Raw genomic sequence first — 21,832 nt, 5'->3', positions numbered from 1 at the left:
TATAACACAAACACATATGGCGCTGCCCTGTGCAGGAGTCCTTATCCCCATGTTTGTAGTATGCAGAATAAGATAGGATTAGAGAACATGTAGCATGAAGAATGAGATGTGTGATCCCTGCAGTCTATAGTAATAACCTCACATGGTGGATATTCTGCTCTTCTGTACTATGTGTTTTTCAGAGCTTTCTGTCAGCCTCCAGATACTAATTCTCTTCTCTCCCCTTCATGCCAGTTTCTACGCAGCGGAACTTGTATGCGGTATCCAACACCTGCATGCGAAGGGCATCGTCCACCGGTAAATATATTCTTGTCTTTTTTAGGTGTGATGGACTCAGGCCGGGTCTGTAATCCCAGATTATATTATAGTAGATGGTTTGGAATCTGATATAAAACATACTTAGATATATTAATTCTGGATGTTTGTGCGCACATTAGGTAACATCTTCATATACTTATAAAGTAAATCAGCTAATAAGACAGATTCCCTCTTAGCAGTATGAATGGGAATAAACCATTGTTTCCTCTACTTCACAGAGATCTCAAGCCGGATAACATCCTGGTGACTTCAGCGGGCCATCTAAAGATCGCCGACTTCGGGTTGGCCCTCGAGGACATCTATGGAGACCGCACAGCCTCCGGATATGCTGGAACACCGGACTTCATGGCTCCTGAGATGCTGAGCGGGGAGGAGTACAATGCTGCCATCGACTGGTATGCCTTAGGTATCATTCTAAATATCATGGTTACCAGCAGGTCCAAGTATCATCGAGGACGATTTAATGCCTCCAACATCGAGGCGAAGAACATCATCAAGAAGGTGAATATATTCTCTATGTAATACATGTTATACTAGACCAGGACAGTAAAAATAGTTCAAAGCACTAGATTATATTTTTTTCCTTTTTAGCTCCTCCGGGAAGATCGTACGACGCGCTTAGGGGTCCACGGTGACATCAGAGCCCAGAGGTTTTTCCGGCATATCAATTGGGATTTGGTAGAAGCCCTGCAGATGCGACCACCACACATTCCTGTACCAGTGAGTATAAGCAGAAATTGTATTGGTTCAGCTTGGTATGTTATAACGTCATAGTAGTACTAATGGGAGATGTCTATGCCTCACTATGGTGCTAGACATGGGCTATAGCCCTAATATCACCTTTATGAGCTTCCTTGGTCTATATACTGTATATGTCTATGCCTCACTATGGTGCTAGACATGGGCTGTAGCCCTAATATCACCTTTATGAGCTTCCTTGGTGTATATACTGTATATGTCTATGCCTCACTATGGTGCTAGACGTGGGCTGTAGCCCTAATATCAGCTTTATGAGCTTCCTTGGTCTATATACTGTATATGTCTATGCCTCACTATGGTGCTAGACATGGGCTATAGCCCTAATATCACCTTTATGAGCTTCCTTGGTGTATATACTGTATATGTCTAAGCCTCACTATGGTGCTAGACATGGGCTATAGCCCTAATATCACCTTTATGAGCTTCCTTGGTGTATATACTGTATATGTCTAAGCCTCACTATGGTGCTAGACATGGGCTGTAGCCCTAATATCACCTTTATGAGCTTCCTTGGTCTATATACTGTATATGTCTAAGCCTCACTATGGTGCTAGACATGGGCTGTAGCCCTAATATCACCTATATGAGCTTCCTTGGTGTATATACTGTATATGTCTATGCCTCACTATGGTGCTAGACATGGGCTATAGCCCTAATATCACCTTTATGAGCTTCCTTGGTGTATATACTGTATATGTCTATGCCTCACTATGGTGCTAGACATGGGCTGTAGCCCTAATATCACCTTTATGAGCTTCCTTGGTGTATATCCTGTATATGTCTATGCCTCACTATGGTGCTAGACGTGGGCTGTAGCCCTAATATCACCTTTATGAGCTTCCTTGGTGTATATACTGTATATGTCTATGCCTCACTATGGTGCTAGACGTGGGCTGTAGCCCTAATATCACCTTTATGAGCTTCCTTGGTGTATATACTGTATATGTCTATGCCTCACTATGGTGCTGGACGAGGGCTGTAGCCCTAATATCACCTATATGAGCTTCCTTGGTGTATATACTGTATATGTCTATGCCTCACTATGGTGCTAGACGTGGGCTGTAGCCCTAATATCACCTTTATGAGCTTCCTTGGTGTATATACTGTATATGTCTATGCCTCACTATGGTGCTGGACGAGGGCTGTAGCCCTAATATCACCTTTATCAGCTTCCTTGGTCTATATACTGTATATGTCCTGAATGTTTAGGTTGTAATATTGTTTAGGAAGAACACTTGAATTTCTGTGACTATCAGTGATAACTTACAGTAACCTGATTTAGGCCACTTTCATACGGGAGATTTTTCCATCTGACTTTCGAACCGATTTGTTTGGTTAGAAAGTTGGACAAAAATGAAACGGATTCATTAGAACGGGTATATTTACAGGGGACTTTTTTCTACTCGTATGAATAGTTCATGGAAAATAGAATTTACAGCATGTCCCATTCCTGCCTCGTTTTTGAACAAGAATAGCACATGATAATGTGTGATGTCCGGCACATCGGACAGCGCATGGATGGTGTGTCTGTGTGCCGGCTGATGTGAGTTCCATGTAAGAATCTTAGACACAAGTTTAAGTTTGTCCGTGTGCGAGTAGTCTTAGGCCCAATGCCCACGGACATATTTGCACTGCGGGATCTGGAGCAAATACTGCCCTTAGACATGCTAAGCAAAACACTTTTCCATGCCCACGAGCGGAAAGAAACTGCGATTTTCTGCTGCCGGGGGGAAAATCGCAGCATGTCCTATTCTAGTGTGAGGCTCGCACGGGCAAATTCCATGGTAGTCAATGGAAGCTGCCCATCCCACAGCGAGTTGCCACACATCTGCATCATCGCCAGTGCAACAGCTCTGCACTGCGCATGTGTGGCTGCGCACCAGCCGGCACATCTACAGCGAAGAAAGAAGACAGCAGACAGGTAAGCCAGGGGTCACCGCTGGGGAACAAGGTCTGATTCCATTACGAGATCTCACAGTCGGATTCCTCCCCGGCCGTCTGCATTTGGCCTTAGGGCTCAGTCAGACGAGCGTCCTTTTTGCGTAAAAAAAAGTGTTGCATGCATGTGCAAAATGCACCTGACTGTAGCTCCATGCCCATTGCTTTCAATGACGCTGCCTCTGATTGGCTGAACGCTGTGACCACTCACAGGCAGCACTCAGCTGTCATTCAATGAATGGCTGAGCACTGCCTGTGATTGGCTGAGCGCTCAGCCAATCAGACACAGCTCTTTTAGGAGGCGGGGATTTTTAAATCCCCGGCCAGCTGAAAGTGCTTCAGAGCAGTGCCGGCAGTCAGCGAGAACATGCGCCAGAGCTGCACAGCAGCAGAGAGGGGATGTGTGTATATATATATATATATATATATATATATATATATATACACATACACATTTTTTTTTACAGCAGCTTCTGTTTCAAGCCCTACCCCGAAAGTCACTGTAGGGGTTGACTGCATCGCATTGCTTTCAATGGGGCCAGCGGCAGTAGCAACGGCCCCATTGAAAGCAATGGGATGGCATCATGGTCCTTTGCCACAGCTGTGACAGCTTCATCCCCACAGGGAGTCCCCTTGTCACTGAATACTGTGACAGTGCTGTCACAGTGTTCAGTGATAAGGGGACTCTCCATGGGGAATCTTTCTGCGTCGCACGGACCCACCCAGGGCACGGATGTCCTATATTTTACAAGTATGAATATTTTGCGCCTGTAAAAGACAGACATGTGAACAAATCATAGGGAGCCACTGGCTCTATCAGACATGCCTTTTTTTGCGCACATAGGCGCAAGCAAAAAAAAACCGCTCGTCTGACTTTGCCCTTAGGGTGATAAATTTTTATACAGGAATTAGTTCGTTTTTTTGAACTGTAATCCAGTGCTGTCATGAGAAGTTATCATACCAGATAAATCCCTATGCTTCCTCTTCTTATAGTCAAACAACATCCGGCACGGCTCAAGACCATTTAATCTCAAGAGGATGGAGGCAGCAGAAGCCCACCACTCGGCCATATCGGCAGACCACCAGGCCTTATTCACAGGGTTTTCATTTGTCAGCACTAACTGGAAAACCCTGGACAGCACACCGGCTCTTTAAGATCATCAGAGCCAGATCTCATAAGCCCCAAGAAGACCATCAAGAGAAGCAGAAGAACACCGATGATGTCATCAGGAGCAGCCCAGCAATTCCATCAGACCAAGCTGGATGATTACTGCCATGTCTACATCTGGCATACAGGTGGTATACCTTTGTTTTTCTTTTAATATGTATGGTGTGAGGATGTGCCTGACCATGTCAGACGCACCGCATGCCCAGAGTGCGTTGATATTATGGTACTATATATATAGTGTTACACTTTATATATACTCCATAAATGACTAAAAATACAATTACATTTACCAGTGACTACTGGTGAGTGTAATTTTATATTTCCCCCTCCTCTATGACATCTATTAGTATTGTCATCGATGACGGGGAAATAAGGAGAGAGATGGCCGGCTATTAAGGGGTGGAGGAGTCCGGACCCTTTTTTTTTTTTCTTTTTATGTATGGTATTAGGATGTGCCTGACCATGTCAGACGCACCACATGCCCAATATAGGATGATATTATGATACTCTATGTATAGTGTCACCGTATACATAGACTTCATAAGATATTAATGCTGCAATTACATTTACCGCTGACTACCGGTGAGTGTAATTTCATATTTCTCCCTCTTCTATGACATTGTTTAGTTTTGTCACCGGCGACGGGGAAATAAGGTGAGAGATGGCCGGCTATTAAGGGGTGGAGGAGGCCGGGCCTTTTTTTAAAATTAATATAAAATTTGTTTCCAGGAATATAACTGTTTGGCATTAGGATGTGCCGGACCATACCGGGCGCACCACATGCTCAGAATAAGATACTACGGTACTACATGTATAGTGTTACACTATATCTATACTCCATAAGATATTAAGGATACAATTACATTTACTGGTGATTACCGCTCAGGGGAATTTTATACTTCTCCCTCTCCTCTGACATCTCATGGTTTCGTCACCAGCGAAAGGGAAATAAGGTGAGAGATGGCCGGCTATTAAGGGGTGGAGGAGGCCGGACCTTTTATTGTAATTGTTTGCTTTTATATTTGGGCCAATTATAGTAGTCGGTCATTGGTTCAGCTCTGTAGACAGAAAAACACAAATGTTCCGGATCTTTGAATGCAGTGACACCATTTTTAAATTGTTTTTATTGTGCAAAAGTAATAAAATGTTACAAAACTATATAAATTGGATACAAATGTAATCCTACTGACCACAGGATGTAGTGAAGATGTCATTTATGCCAGCGTCATATAAGCCTATGTGCACCAGTGTAGTGTTCTTACAGAATTAAAGATGCTTTTTCTGCCCGCGTTCCAGATGTGTTCTTTTCCCTGCACAATTGCGCAGTGTTTCACGCATCTCCTAGCATATTTCGTGTAAATTTATGTACCCTCTTATGTTACTTCTATGAGACCTCTTGCTGTGCACATGTGCAGGAGAATAGAGCACGGTACGCTGGTTTATTCTTCAACTAAAATCAGAAAAAGGATAGGAAGAATCCAATGGCTGGATGTTCATAAGGAAAGAAATGACTAAGTAGGTTGGGAAATATTGTGAAGTAAGATTCTCAAAGCACAATCCCTAAAAGAAGGAAGAATGGGAAGCATTTAAAGAGACCTGGATGGATGAACACAGAACTTGCACACATGTTAAAAGGAAGAAAAATATGATCAAACGGAAAGAGGGGGAAATATAGTCAGACCTCAGCTGGAACACTGTGTCCAGTTCTGTGCACCCCACTTTAAAAAAGACAGAAAAACTGGAGCAAGTTCAGAGAAGAGTTACCAAGATGGTGAACGGTCTGCAAATCATGTCCTATGAGGAATGTTTAAAGGATCTGGGAATGTTTAGCTTGCAGAAGAGAAGGCTGAGAGGAGACTTAATAGCTGTCTACAAATATCTGAAGGGCTGTCACAGTGCAGAGGGATCAGCCCTATTCTCATTTGTACAAGGAAAGACTAGAAGCAATGGGATGAAACTGAAAGGGAGGAGACACAGATTAGATATTAGACAGCGAGAGGGATCAATGAGTGGAACAGGTTACCCTGGGAGGTGGTGAGTTCTCCTTCAATGGAAGTCTTCAAACAAAGGCTGGACAAATATCTGCCTGGGATGATTTAGTGATCCTGCACTGAGCAGGGGATTGGACCCGATGACCCTGGAGGTCTCTTCCAACTCTACCATTCTATGACTCTTTGACCGTATGCACTTTTACACTCACTACATCGCTGCCAAAAATTGCATGAAAAGAAAAACGTTGTGATGAAGTCCCAATCAAAATTAACGTTTTCTCGTCCATTCACACAGGCAGCTGCAGCATATCAGCCAAAATATGCGCTGCAGTGTGAATGATTTTTAATGGTTAACTAGAGGCAGCTGTTTTCTTTTCCCGGCGTTGGACGTTACAAAGCTCCCTCCCCCTCCCTTTTTTTTCAGCTTCCACAGAAGCCCATGAGGACCTCCAGAATATCTCGGCAAAAGATAGGTCTTGCCCTATCTATTCACGCACTGTATAAAATCGGACGCCGTTTTCGGTCGCCGATGTCCTGTTATGCCCTGATGTTTCTATGTGGCTAAAAATCGCTCATCTGAATGATTACATTGGAATCCAAGGCTTCAGATGCTTGCCATTTTTTAATGCAGCTAAATTAGCCCCATGGTCGCATGAATAAGGCCTAACTCACAGCGACTAAAAAAACAACAACCTAAAGTACAACAGTAGAATAGCTGGTTTTTATTTTCTTTTGCTTTGTTACCGTCACCTCCAAAGAATTAATTACCAAGAGATCAAAATGTCATTTATAACCCTGACTGAAGACTACAGCTTCTACTGCAAAAGACAAACCCCCAGACAGCTCCGTCAATGGAAAAATAAAACTGTTTTCGGTCTTTGGATGTAGCAATATGTAAAAAAAATTTTTTTTGAAGTACATTTATTATGCACAGGTATTAAAATATAAAAAATGTTACTATTTGGTATCGCCATAATTGTATCAGCTTGCTGAATAAATAAGTTACATCATTTCTACCGTGAACGTGTTTATTTAAAAAAAAAGAGCTGTGTTTTTCACTCCAAGAAAGACTTCATGGAATTTTTCTATTCTGCAAAAGACAAAGCCTGATAGGACCGTCAACGGAAAAATAACAAAACAGTAATGGACGGCAAAACTGAGAAAGCAATTGCTGTGATAGAAACGCCAAAACTGGCAGTGATGGTAAGAGGTTAGGTTTAGAATTAGATAGTTTATGTTTAGAGATGAGCGAGCACCAAAATGCTCGGGTGCTCGTTACTCGAGTCGAACTTTCCGCGATGCTCGAGGGTTCGTTTCGAGTAACGAACCCCATTGAAGTCAATGGGCGACTCGAGCATTTTTGTATATCGCCGATGCTCGCTAAGGTTTTCATTTGTGAAAATCTGCAAAACCCAAGAAAGTGCTGGAAACGACACAGAAACGGATAGGGCAGGCGAGGGGCTACATGCTGGGCCGCATTTCAGGTTCCCAGGTCTCACTATTAAGCCACAATAGCAGCAAGAGTGCCCCCCACCACCATCACCAATTTTTACTTCGGACAAACCCTCATTAGCAATGCATACCTTAGCTAAGCACCACACTACCTCCAACAAAGCACAAGCACTGCCTGCGGGTCACTCCGCTGCCACTTCTCCTGGGTTACATGCTGCCCCCCCCCCCCCCCTCCGCACAACCCAGTGTCCACAGCGCACACCAAAGTGTCCCTGCGCAGCCTTCAGCTGCCCTCATGCCACACGCTGGCTGCATAGCCAAACCACCCTCATGTCTATTTATAAGTGCGTCTGCCATGAGGAGGAACCGCAGGTATTTTAACTCTACAATTTTTGAATAAATCTAAGCAAAGCAGTAGGAAAAAAATTACAATTTTTATTTTTTTGGCAATTGTGCCAATTTAAAAACAGGGTTTTTTGTGCAGTGTACATAGGAATGAAGACATTCACTCCAAAATGGATATCACCGTTTGTCCCGTGTTCAGGAACATTCCCGTTGTGGTCCTAATCTACTTACAGGACACATGACAAGGCCTATAATGCAGGGAACACCCGTTGGATTGCAGGGCCCAACTGAATAAATTCCAGTTCCATAAATTGAACTGTGTGGTATTTCTGAAAACAGGGATAATTACGGGGGCTGGTTGGGATGGGTACATGGAGCAATAAAGTCGGGTCTCCCTCTCCTCTCTTGCTTTTTGGGGAGTTTTTTGACCTCAGTGGCAGGGATGGGGTGTAAAGTGGCGCACTGTGAGGCTTTGTAATTTTGCGGAGGTGCGGCGGTCTCACACAGAAGGCGCTTAACAAGCTGCTCCTTGAACTGCAGGAAGGCGAGCGTTCCCGGGGCCTCTTGTAAATTACGTATTACAGGTAGCGGTCTGAATAACGCGGGGGTCACACAGCTTGATGAAGTTATGTATAAGCTGCGGGTGTATCCACGACCATGGAGCACAATGGGCTCTATGTTGCAGATATCTACAGTAAAATAGAACCTGCTGCGTTCTCATTTCTGCGAGTGGATTACGTAATTCTGACCCGCTAATGTAAGCGGAATTGTGTAATCTAATGCATTTGATTGATCTGCATATTACATGTCTTCTGCGCATGCGCAGACTAGCTCTCCGGCGTGAGCACGGCGGAGCGACCCCATTCAACAGAACAGAAGACCAGACAGCGCAAGCGCGTCTAATGGAAGGAGAAGACAGCTTTAGTCGGCGCCATGGAGACGGGGACTCCAGCACCGGAGGGGGTAAGTGTATAACTTCTGTATGGCTCATATTTAATGCACGATGTATATTACAAAGTGCATTAATATGGCCATACAGAAGTGTATAACCCCACTTGCTGCCGCGGGACAACCCCTTTAAGGCCCATTTAGACAGGACGAATGTCAGGCAGCTGATGCCCAACACTCGTCCCTGCATGCTTTTACACAGGAGCGAGTAGCGTTGCTTCACAGCGGAGCGGCTGCATGAGATTTCTCTTCTTGCTCTCCCCTGCCCTTCTCCATTCACTTAACACAGCTGCCGTTCAGTACTGAACGGCTGCTATTTACACTCACCGCTCAACGTCCATCGTTTATGCAGCTTAAAATCCTCTTCGCTCATGGTTCAGTGTAAATAGCAAACATTCAGAACTGAACTGCTGCTATGTTAAGTGAATGGAGAGGGGGGGGGGGGAGCGGGAGGAAATCTCCTTCAGCCGCCCCGCTGTGAAGCAACATTACTAGCTCCCATGCAAAAGTGGGTACTTGTGGGAATGAGTGTCGGGCATCGTTTGCCTGACGATTATCCCATGTAAATGGGCCTTAAGTCTCAGTAGGAGGCCTGTCCGTTAGACTGGACTGACAGCTTAAGATATCTTTACACGAAAATGATTATCATTTAGATTTCTGCAATCCAGCAAGAATCTGAACAATTATCATTCAGTGTAAATGTATGCAGGGACTGAACGACATATCGTTCCATGTGAATGGAAGTGGGTGGGCATGAACAATCACCAGCTCCACCTCCATTTAGCCAACAATGTTCTAACATCAGCGCTGGGACACCCTGCTGGGCATCTGTCGGCCAACATATCGTCCCGTGTAAAAGAACCCTTAGATTCCCTCTGCTCTCTATTACACCTCATGGCTGGGTTCCATCGGGATGGAAGTCTCGTGGAACGTCTGCAGTGGAACCACACGGACATTCTGCAAGATTTCCGCAGCGTAAAGGCTGCTTCAAACCGCGCGTCATTTGGCGCAGATTTAAAGTGATTTTTCAGCCTTCATGCTGCTGCAGAAATCTCTCCACATAGAGAGAAAAGAGCCTGCAGTGAAAACTGCGCCAAAACTGACATGACGCGGATTTGAATTCCACGCCGAAAGTCAGTTTCCCTGTGGCTTCGTGTGAATGAGATTTTTGCAAATCTCGTCCATTTTGCTGTTCAGTCTTAGGTTTAAGAATGTATGTGGAAAGTCCGCACGGAAAGTCCGCAGCAATTCCCCCCAGCCCATCAGCTAATGTTTTATGGTCATAAATTAGCTGATAACAAGGTGCAGGAAAGGAGAGAGCAGAGGGAAACAAAGCCGGATCTCCCACTGAGCCTTAAGACCTCCGTTTCTATATACAGATAGTCCCCAACTTGCGAACGTTCGAGTTACGAATTGGGTCATTTGTGGGGGTTCTCTATGGTTTTAGCCGCTACAAGTGTGCTATGGGGCATAAAAGGCCTTCAAGCAAAATTTCTGTTCTGAAAGCCACCAGCTGCTCCTTTCATTTTGGGCCCCTTTGTGGACTCAGATATAACATTAGGGCCACAAACAGGGGTATCCATTTTGGGGTATCAATCCTCATTTTCATGTGCACTATAGAAAAAAATATGTCTTTAAAATGACATATTTGCCAAAAATATAAAATTTTACTTTCTCTCCTCTAAATTGAATTAATTCCTGAAAAAAACTGTGGGGTCAAAATACTCCTGACCCCCCTCAGTGAATACATCAAGGGGGGTAGTTTTTAAAATAGGATCATTTGTGGGGGTATCTACATTCTGACACCCATGAGCCTTTGCAATCTTGGCTTGGTGTAAGAAAACAAAGTGTTCCTTAAAATGCTGAAAAGTAATGTTAAATTTGTACGTCTCCCAAATGGTTAAAAGAACACAAATGTTTTTCAAATGTGCATTCAGAATGAAGCAAACAAATGGATATATATTAGCAAAAATGTGTACAGTATGTTTGCACATATTTGATATATTACAATTAGAGATGAGCGAACGTACTCGTCCGAGCTTGATACTCGTTCGAGTATTAGCGTGTTCGAGATGCTCGTTACTCGTAACGAGTACCACGCGATGTTCGAGTTACTTTCACTTTCATCTCTGAGACGTTAGCGTGCGTTTCTGGCCAATTGAAAGACAGGGAAGGCATTACAACTTCCCCCTGCGTCGTTCAAGCCCTATACCACCCCCCTGCTGTGAGTGGCTGGGGAGATCAGGTGTCACCCGAGTATAAAAATCGGCCCCTCCCGCGGCTCGCCTCAGATGCGTTGTGACATAGCTGAGGGACAGTGCTATCGTGTTGGAGCTGCTGTAGGGAGAGCGTTAGGAGTTAGTGTAGGCTTCAAGAACCCCAACGGTCCTTCTTAGGGCCACATCTAACAGTGTGCAGTAGTGTGGAGGTTGCTTTTAGCAGTGTTGCACTTTTTTTTTTTTTGCTATATCGGCCGTGCAGAGCATTGCGCCCTGCAGTAATACTACAGGGACAGAAGTGGTGGTTAGGCAGGGAGAGTGTTAGGAGTTAGTGTAGGCTTCAAGAACCCCAACGGTCCTTCTTAGGGCCACATCTAACCATGTGCAGTACTGTGGAGGCTGCTTTTAGCAGTGTTGCACTTTTTTTTTTGCTATATCGGCCGTGCAGAGCATTGCGCCCTGCAGTAATACTCCAGGGATAGAATTGTGTAGGCAGGGCCAGAAGATATATATTATCGATTGAATATACGCAGTGGTCCTTTAGAAAAAAATATTTGAAAAAAAACTATTTGGCCTGCCTGTCACTCTGCTCAGTGTTCTGGGTCTGTGTCTGCTGGGGGTAGTAGTTCTCCAAATAAATACGCAGCCAGCTAAGTGTTACAGCAGGCTTGCGCCAAATTATTTCCTGCCTCTGAAATCACCGCTCTGTTGCACTTAATAACAGTGCAACACTTCAGTTCCGTGACACACACATCAGGGACAGAATTGTGTAGGCAGGGCCAGAAGACATATATACATTGAATATACGCAGTGGTCCTTTTGAAAAAAATATTTGAAAAAAATCTATTTGGCCTGCCTGTCACTCTGCTCAGTGTTCTGGGTCTGTGTCTGCTGGGGGTAGTAGTTTTGCAAATAAATACGCAGCCAGCTAAGTGTTACAGCAGGCTTGCGCAAAATTATTTCCTGGCATTCCGTAAGCGAATTCAGCCTACAACCACAGGCCAATAAGCGGCACATTAAATTACAGTGTTGTGTTTCTGCATTCCTGGTAATACAGCATGCTGAGGAGTAGGGGTAGGCCTAGAGGACGTGGGAGCGGCCGAGGACGCGGAGGCCCTAGTCCGGGTGTGGGCACAGGCCGAGCTCCTGATCCAGGTGTATCGCAGCCGACTGCTGCGGGATTAGGAGAGAGGCACGTTTCTGGTGTCCCCACATTCATAGCACATTTAATGGGTCCACACGGTAGACCCTTATTAGAAAATGAGCAGTGTGAGCAGGTCCTGTCGTGGATGGCAGAAAGTGCTTCCAGCAACCTATCGTCCACCCAGAGATCTGCGCCGTCCACTGCTGCAACTCAGAATCCTCTGGCTGCTGCTCCTCCTTCCTCTCAGCCTCCTCACTCCATGAAAATGAGACATTCTGAGGAGCGGGCAGACTCCCAGGAACTGTTCTCGGGCCCCTGCTCAGATTGGGCAGCAATGGTTCCTCTCCCACCAGAGGAGTTTATCGTGACTGATGCACAACCATTGCAAAGTTCCCGGGGTCCGGGGGATGAGGCTGGGGACTTCTGGCAACTGTCTCAAGACCTTTCAGTGGGTGAGGAGGCCGATGACGATGAGACACAGTTGTCTATCAGTGAGGTAGTAGTAAGGGCATTAAGTCCGAGGGAGGAGCGCACCGAGGATTCTGAGGAAGAGCAGCAGGACGATGAGGTGACTGACCCCACCTGGTTTGCTACGCCTACTGAGGACAGGTCTTCAGAGGGGGAGGCAAGGGCAGCAGCAGGGCAGGTTGCAAGAGGCAGTGCGGTGGCCAGGGGTTGAGGCAGGGCCAGACCGAATAATCCACCAACTGTTTCCCAAAGCGCCCCCTCGCGCCATGCCACCCTGCAGAGGCCGAGGTGCTCAAAGGTCTGGCAGTTTTTCACTGAGAGTGCAGACGACCGACGAACAGTGGTGTGCAACCTTTGTCGCGCCAAGATCAGCCGGGGAGCCACCACCAGCAGCCTCACCACCACCAGCATGCGCAGACATATGATGGCCAAGCACCCCACAAGGTGGGACGAAGGCCGTTCACCGCCTCCGGTTTGCACCGCTGCCTCTCCCCCTGTGCCCCAACCTGCCACTGAGATCCAACCCCGCTCTGAGGACACAGGCACTACCGTCTCCTGGCCTGCACCCACACCCTCACCTCCGCTGTCCTCGGCCCCATCCACCAATGTCTCTCAGCGCACCGTCCAGCCGTCGCTAGCGCAAGTATTTGAGCGCAAGCGCAAGTACGCCGCCACGCACCCGCACGCTCAAGAGTTAAACGTGCACATAGAAAAATTTATCAGCCTGGAGATGCTGCCGTATAGGGTTGTGGAAACGGAGTCCTTCAAAAGTATGATGGCGGCGGCGGCCCCGCGCTACTCAGTTCCCAGTCGCCACTACTTTTCCCGATGTGCCGTCCCAGCCCTGCACGACCACGTCTCCCGCAACATTGTACGCGCCCTCACCAACGCGGTTACTGCTAAGGTCCACTTAACAACGGACACGTGGACAAGCACAGGCGGGCAGGGCCACTATATCTACCTGACGGCACATTGGGTGAATTTAGTGGAGGCTGGGACAGAGTCAGAGCCTGGGACCGCTCACTTCCTACCCACCCCCAGAATTGCGGGCCAGAGCTCGGTGGTGGTATCTGCGGCGGTGTATGCTTCCTCCACTAAACCACCCCCCTCCTCCTCCTCCTCCGCAACCTCTGTCTCGCAATCAAGATGTGTCAGCAGCAGCACGTCGCCAGCAGTCGGTGTCGCGCGGCGTGGCAGCACAGCGGTGGGCAAGCGTCAGCAGGCCATGCTGAAACTACTCAGCTTAGGAGATAAGAGGCACACGGCCCACGAACTGCTGCAGGGTCTGACAGAGCAGACCGACCGCTGGCTTGCGCCGCTGAGCCTCCAACCGGGCATGGTCGTGTGTGACAACGGACGTAACCTGGTGGCGGCTCTGCAGCTCGGCAGCCTCACGCACGTGCCATGCCTGGCCCACGTCTTTAATTTGGTGGTTCAGCGCTTTCTGAAAAGCTACCCTTGCTTGTCAGACCTGCTCGGAAAGGTGCGCCGGCTCTGCGCACATTTCCGCAAGTCCCACACGGACGCTGCCACCCTGCACACCCTGCAACATCGGTTTAATCTGCCAGTGCACCGACTGCTGTGCGACGTGCCCACACGGTGGAACTCTACGCTCCACATGTTGGCCAGGCTCTATGAGCAGCGTAGAGCTATAGTGGAATACCAACTCCAACATGGGCGGCGCAGTGGGAGTCAGCCTCCTCAATTATTTTCAGAAGAGTGGGCCTGGTTGGCAGACATCTGCCAGGTCCTTGGAAACTTTGAGGAGTCTACCCAGGTGGTGAGTGGCGATGCTGCAATCATTAGCGTCACCATTCCTCTGCTATGCCTCTTGAGAAGTTTCCTGCAAAGCATAAAGGCAGACGCTTTGCACTCGGAAACAGAGCCGGGGGAAGACAGTATGTCACTGGATAGTCAGAGCACCCTCCTGTCTATATCTCAGCGCGGTGAGGAGGAGGAGGAGGAAGATGAGGAGGAGGGGGAAGACACAGCTTGGCCCACTGGTGAGGGTAGACATGCTGCTGGGCTGTCATCCTTTCAGCGTGTATGGCCTGAGGAGGAGGAGGAGGAGGAGGATCCTGAAAGTGATCTTCCTAGTGAGGACAGCCATGTGTTGCGTACAGGTACCCTGGCACACATGGCTGACTTCATGTTAGGATGCCTTTCTCGTGACCCTCGTGTTACACGCATTCTGGCCACTACGGATTACTGGGTGTACACACTGCTCGACCCACGGTATAAGGAGAACCTTTCCACTCTCATACCCGAAGAGGAAAGGGGTTCGAGAGTGTTGCTATACCACAGGACCCTGGCGGACAAACTGATGGTAAAATTCCCATACGAAAGCGCTAGTGGCCGAAGGCGCAGTTCCGAGGGCCAGGTAGCAGGGGAGGCGCGGAGATCAGGCAGGATGTACAGCACAGGCAGGCCAACACTCTTTAAGGCCCTTGACAGTTTTATGGCTCCCCAGCAAGACTGTGTCACCGCTCCCCAGTCACGGCTGAGTCGGCGGGAGCACTGTAAAAGGATGGTGAGGGAGTACGTAGCCGATCTCACGACCGTCCTCCGTGACGCCTCTGCCCCCTACAACTACTGGGTGTCGAAGCTGGACACGTGGCCTGAACTCGCGCTGTATGCCCTGGAGGTGCTTGCTTGTCCTGCGGCTAGCGTCTTGTCAGAGAGGGTGTTTAGTGCGGCTGGGGGAATCATCACAGATAAGCGTACCCGCCTGTCAACCGACAGTGCCGACAGACTAACACTCATCAAGATGAACAAAGCCTGGATTTCCCCAGACTTCTCTTCTCCACCAGCGGACAGCAGCGATACCTAAGCAATACGTAGGCTGCACCCGCGGATGGAAGCATCGTTCTCTATCACCATCAAAAACGGGGACATTTCTGCTTCATCAATCTGTGTATAATATTCCTCCTCCTCCTCCTGCTCCTCCTCCTGAAACATCACATAGTCACGCCGAACGGGCAATTTTTCTTAGGCCCACAAGGCTCAGTAATATAATTTTTCTAAACAATTTTTATACGTTTCAATGCTCATTAAAGCGTTGAAACTTTCACCTCCAACAATTTTTATTTTAACTGGGCTGCCTCCTGGCCTAGTTACCAATTAAGCCACATTAACCAAAGCGATTAATGGGTTTCACCTGCCCTCTTGGTTGGCCATGGCCAATTTTTCTGATGTACATTAGTACTGTTGATACAGCAATTTTTGTGGGCCCTCGCCTACAGTGTAATCAAATGAATTTTTAGCCCACCTGCATTACAGCTGACGTTACATCCGCTGTGTTGGGCAATGCAATGGGATATTTTTATGTACCGCTGGTGGGTTCCAGGGAGCCACCCATGCTGTCGGTCCACAGGGAGTTGTAAATGCATCTGTTTCCACTTCTAAAGAACCCCAGTCTGACTGGGGCATGCAGTGTGGGCCAAAGCCCACCTGCATTAAGCACGACATTACTACCTCAGCTGTGTTGGGCAATGCAATGGGATATTTTTATGTACCGCCGGTGGGTTCCAGGGAGCCACCCATGCTGTCGGTCCACAGGGAGTTGTAAATGCATCTGTTTCCACTTCTAAAGAACCCCAGTCTGACTGGGGCATGCAGTGTGGGCTGAAGCCCACCTGCATTAAACACGACATTACTACCTCAGCTGTGATGGGCACTGCAATGGGATACATTTATGTACAGCGGGTGGGTTCCAGGGAGCCACCCATGCTGTGGGTGCACACGGAATTCCCATTGCGGAGTTGTACCTGCCTGTGACTATTTATAAAAAACCGCGGTCTGACTGGGGCGTGCAGACACCTTGACAGAATGAATAGTGTGTGGCACATAGGTTCCCCATTGCTATGCCCACGTGTGCAGCTCCAGATGGAGGTGGCACAGGATTGGATTTCTCATTGCTTCTGTACAGCATTGTGGGCTATCGTCCCGCCCCTTTTAAAGAGGGTCGCTGCCTAGCTGTGCCAACCCTCTGCAGTGTGTGCCTGCTTTTCCTGTGGCAGACGCCCTTATAAATGGACATGAGGGTGGCGTGGCATGAGGGCAGCTGAACGCTGGGCAGGAACAGTTTGGTGTGCGCTGTGGACACTGGGTCGTGGCGGGGGGGGGGGGGAATTGGCAGCATGTAACCCAGGAGAAGTGGCAGCGGAGTGTCATGCAGGCAGTGATTGTGCTTTGTTGGAGGTTGTGTGGTGCTTAGCTAAGGTATGCATTGCTAATGAGGGCTTTTCAGAAGTAAAAATTGTTGGGAGGGGGGGCACTCTTGCTGCTATTGTGGCTTAATAGTGGGACCTGGGAACTTGAGATGCAGCCCAACATGTAGCCCCTCGCCTGCCCTATCTGTTTCTGTGTCGTTCCCATCACTTTCTTGAATTGCCCCGATTTTCACAAATGAAAACCTTAGCGAGCATCGGCGATATACAAAAATGCTCGAGTCGCCCATTGACTTCAATGGGGTTCGTTACTCGAAACGAACCCTCGAGCATCGCGAAAAATTCGTCTCGAGTAACGAGCACCCGAGCATTTTGGTGCTCGCTCATCTCTAATTACAATTGAAAATGTGAAAAAATGACAATCTTTTCAAACTTTTCCCAATATTGGCACTTTTAATAAATATACACAAATTCTATCGGACTATTTTCCCCACCTAAATGAAGTACAACATGTGGCGGAAAAACAACGTCAGAATCACTTGGATATACAAAACCCTTACGGAGTCATTCTATGTTAAAGTGACACGTGTCAGATTTCCAAAATTTGGCCTGGTCATTAAGGCGCAAACAGGCTTGGTCACTAAGGGGTTAAACCAAGCTTTTATGTTAAACATATTTTAAAGACTTTTTGATTATTTTGTTTTTCAATTTTAAAGTCTATTTAAAAAAATCCTAATATCCTGCAATTTTAACACTGAGTCAATAATAGTCTGACATGTCCTGGAAACGTTTCAGCATTCATCTCTATATCTGAGAGAGATAATACTTTATATAGATAACAGGATCCACCATTCACAAAAAGGGATGGTCACAGCTCACCTCCTCCCCCTCTCTTAACAATGACCTCTGCACATGCAACAAAACATGCCTGGAACATTCTCCCATAGTAGTCAATGAGTCATCTGGTGTGTATAGGTTCCCATGTCCATGAGAATGCTGTGAAGCATCTCTAGATGCTGTTAACTGCTGCTCCAGCGAGATAGCAGCCCCCATAGTTATGTCCAGGCAATAGAATAAAAATACTACAGTCAGAAAATAAAAGCAGATTAGAAAAATGGAAACTGTTTCACTGGCTAGTAAAACAAATGTAGGCGATGCATTCCTTGTAAGAACTGAGAGCAGCGGGTTTAAGGAATATCAATAGATCTGATCAATAGAGGATCTGCAGGAAGCTCAGGGAGACACATATGTTCTACTCCTATGTATCATAAAACTATGACAACTAAGATATGACTACTTAGAGCTGATGGATGAGCTATACCACTATTGGCATAAAACGTGCACATATAGAGTTGTCACTCCGGCCTCGCGCCCTTTTTGGCGACATGCTCAATTGCTAGATTTAGGATAGCACAGAGTCAAAGGGAATACCGTTGTCCCTCTTTCACGTCTTGTTCTTAGGCAGTGCAGGAGTTGATATGAACACTAAGGTTGTATTTGTTCCTGTCGTTTTTTAGTTCCGGTGGTTATGTGCATTCAGCTTATAGAATGTACAACAGGGGATAAATGTCTTCTAGGAGGCAAACACTTCTGTATGGTATCCTGCAGCATATCGCTCCAGATTTGTTATAACTGATCCTCTGGATTGTGCCAAGTCACAGACTGTTGAAGTTGGTGTCCCAGATGATCCCATACATGTTCTATTAGTGATAATTCTGACGCTCCACAACAAAGGCAGGACTGCGGCACTCACCCCTAGGTTTACACACAGAAACACGGATGTCATTAGTGCCCAAACTAAACCAGAGCAGAGGTGATGGTGAGTGACTGTCAAAGGCCTTAGAAGTAATGGGCACTGTGAGACCAAATGTCCCTTAGCTAAGTGCCTGGAAATGGTTCTGACAGATACATGAGACTACAACAGTGGCGCCACCTGTCTCTAGATGGTGGACAATGAAACAATTAGAGCTCTTTATGCTTGTCAGAGGATCAGACGACCCTTTCATCTTGTGCGCCCTCACATCCACTGGTCCCCAACACCTCCTAACAGTCTGGTCAGACGCTCCTCTCTACTGGTGGTCTGTAGGAGCGTCCTGAGCCCAGTCACCTTGTGTGCCCCCATCCACTGGTCCCAACACCCCCTAACAGTCTGCTCAGATGCTCCTCTCTACTGGTGGTCTGTAGGGGGCATCCTGAGCCCGGTCACCTTGTGCGCCCTCACACATCCACTGGTCCCCAACACCCCCTAACAGTCTGTTTAGAACGGCCCAGGTGCTGACAATTCGTCGATACGACTATCTAGCTTCTCACATTCCAATAATAAACCCCCTTCTCAGACTCTGTTAACTGGGTCAAATCTCTTTGATTCGGTGTAAAGGTGTCTAGTGGTCAACACAAGCAGAAGAAGAGGTCACTACACACAAGGAGCCTCTGACAGCCTTTTTATAGGTCATGGGTGGAACCACTTTTAGGGCCTCAATGCCAGTCATTTGTATATCTGCCTGAGATGTAACTACATGCTGAGTTTTGCAGCAAATTGACAACTTCTTCCAGGGGCTAGATTTGTTTTTACAAAGAGTATATATAGGATCATCTAGAGTTGGTAATTTCCCAAAATAAGGTCAAAATGTCCTAAATAGATCATTTTAACAGACAATGTCCTATCCATAGGGATAATTCCTTTAAGAGTGACTACATATTTAGCTCATATAAAATCCAGCATGACATGCTATGTTATCAATCAGCAGTTGTTACCGCAGATTACCTGCTCCTAAGGCCGAGGTCAGACGAGTGTGGTTTACACTCTGCTAAGCAACATGTAAACCACGCTGCTGTCATCCTGAAAACATAGCGTGACCGGGCGGCTTCTAGTTTTGTGAAGCAGCCAGGGCACACATCCATGGTGCAAGCAGCCTGCTTCCATGGCTCTCTTAGGAGCCTATGGTAAGCACCCTGGACAGCGCACACCATGGAGCTGACAGGTGAATCGGCACTCGCTGTCTGTTCTTTTTTAGAAGCGCAGATCCTGCACTTCTAAAAAAGGGTCCGTGTGAGCGCTTCCATAGCAACCTATTGTTTCCTATAGCAGCGTGGTTTACATGCTGCTGTAGCAGTGTGTAAACCACACCTGCTGACTGAGGCCTTAGAGATAGCTTACTATCAAGCTGATTGCAACATAAATAGAGATGAGCGAGCATACTCGTCCGAGCTTGATGCTCGTTCGAGTATTAGGGTGTTCGAGATACTTGTTATTCGAGACGAGCACCACGCGGTACTCGAGTCAATTCCATTTCCTTCCCTGAAAGTTTTGCGCCATTTTCTGGCCAATAGACATGCAGGGAAGGCATTACAACTTCCTCCTGTGACATTCCAGCCCTATCCCACCCCCTTGCAGTGAGTGGCTGGCGAGATCAAGTGACCGCCGAGTATATAAGGCAGCCCCACCCGCTGCTCGCCTCAGACACACGCTGGCAGAGATTAGGGAGAGTGCTGCTGCTGCTATAGGGAGAGTATTAGCATCTTCAAAAACCCCAACGGTCCTTCTTAGGGCCACATCTGACCGTGTGCATTACTGTTGTGGCTGCTGGGAGCAGTTTTGCTAATTGTTATTTTTATATCGGGCGTGCAGGCACTAGCGTTCTCAGGCTGCAGTCTTTACTACGTAGTATAGGGGAAGTATTGGTGAGGCAGGGACAATAGTAGTGTGGAATCCTGCCTAGAAGAACCCCAACGGTCCTTCTTAGGGCCACATCTTACCGTGTGCATTACTGTTGTGGCTGCTAGAAGCAGTTTTGCACCAATTTTGTTTTTCATCTTGGGCTCTGCAGACTATTGCATTCTCAGTCTGCAGCCAATTATACAGAGTATAGGGGCAGTATTGGTGAGGCAGGGACAGTGCTACTGTAGGATCCTGTCAACAAGTACCCCAAAAAAGCTCCTGTTTAGGGCTATCTGTGACCGTGTGCATTACTGTTGTGGCTGCTAGGAGCAGTTTTGCACCAATTTTTTTTTTCAGCTTGGGCTCTGCAGACTATTGCATTCTCAGTCTGCAGCCAATTATACAGAGTATAGGGGCAGTATTGGTGAGGCAGGGACAGTGCTACTGTAGAATCCTGTCAACAAGTACCCCAAAAAAGCTCTATACTGTTACTCCTAAAATGTTACTGGGCTCTGCCTACACTGCTGCTACTGAAATGTAACTGGGGTCTGTCCATAATGCTGCAACTGAAATGTTACTGGGGTCTGTCTATACTGCTGCAAATGAAATGTTACTGGGGTCTGTCTATAATGCTACAAATGAAATGTTACTGGGGTCTGCCTACACTGCTGCTACTGAAATGTTACTGGGGTCTGTCTATACTGCTGCAAATGAAATGTTACTGGAGTCTGTCTATAATGCTGCAAATGAAATGCTACTGGGGTCTGTCTATACTGTTACTACTGAAATGTTACTGGGCTCTGCCTACACTGCTGCTCCGGAAATATTACTGGGGTAAGTCTATACTGCTGCAACTGAAATGTTACTGGGGTCTACCTAGACTTCTGCAACATAACTGTTAGTGGGGTCAGCTTATACCTTTGCTACAGGAATACTACAGGGGTCTGTGCATAGTATGGCTGCACTAAGTTTTCACACCGCGGTGTTCTACATATCTGGCCCAAGAAAAAAAAACAGTCTGACTGGGGCATGCAGTGTGGGCCGAAGCCCACCTGTATTTTATCTGATGTTAGCTCTGCTGTCCGGGGCACTGCAATGGGATTTATTAATGTACCATCGGTGGCTTCCTGGGACCCACCCAAGCTGTGGGTCCACTCCACACAGACTTTCCATAGGCGAGTTGTACCTGCCTGTGACTATTAATTTAAAAAAACGAGTCTGACTGGGGCATGCAGTGTGGGCTGAAGCCCACCTG

General features: G+C 47.1%; 1 protein-coding gene across 1 annotated transcript; it reads left to right on the top strand.

Annotated features, from left to right (window-relative positions):
* Positions 1–498: 498 nt before the first annotated feature.
* LOC136587432 (protein kinase C delta type-like) lies at positions 499–4,582 on the top strand. The gene is made up of 3 exons (XM_066586025.1): positions 499–819; positions 910–1,038; positions 4,009–4,582. The coding sequence occupies exons 1-3, from the start codon at positions 499–501 to the stop codon at positions 4,168–4,170; spliced, it is 612 nt and encodes a 203-aa protein (XP_066442122.1). The 3' UTR covers positions 4,171–4,582.
* Positions 4,583–21,832: the final 17,250 nt, after the last annotated feature.

The sequence above is a fragment of the Eleutherodactylus coqui genome, chromosome 1, assembly GCF_035609145.1.
Source record: "Eleutherodactylus coqui strain aEleCoq1 chromosome 1, aEleCoq1.hap1, whole genome shotgun sequence".
In the NCBI taxonomy this organism is placed as follows: domain Eukaryota; kingdom Metazoa; phylum Chordata; class Amphibia; order Anura; family Eleutherodactylidae; genus Eleutherodactylus; species Eleutherodactylus coqui.
This window is presented reverse-complemented; position numbering and strand designations above follow the sequence as displayed.

What these genes read in the sequence shown, in the direction of transcription:
- LOC136587432 (XM_066586025.1), top strand. Translation starts at nt 499, where the DNA reads ATGAATGGGAATAAACCATTGTTTCCTCTACTTCACAGAGATCTCAAG. An exon ending in CGAAGAACATCATCAAGAAG is followed by an intron (nt 820 to 909) that starts GTGAATATATTC and finishes TTTCCTTTTTAG; the next exon opens with CTCCTCCGGGAAGATCGTAC. An exon ending in CACCACACATTCCTGTACCA is followed by an intron (nt 1,039 to 4,008) that starts GTGAGTATAAGC and finishes CTCTTCTTATAG; the next exon opens with TCAAACAACATCCGGCACGG.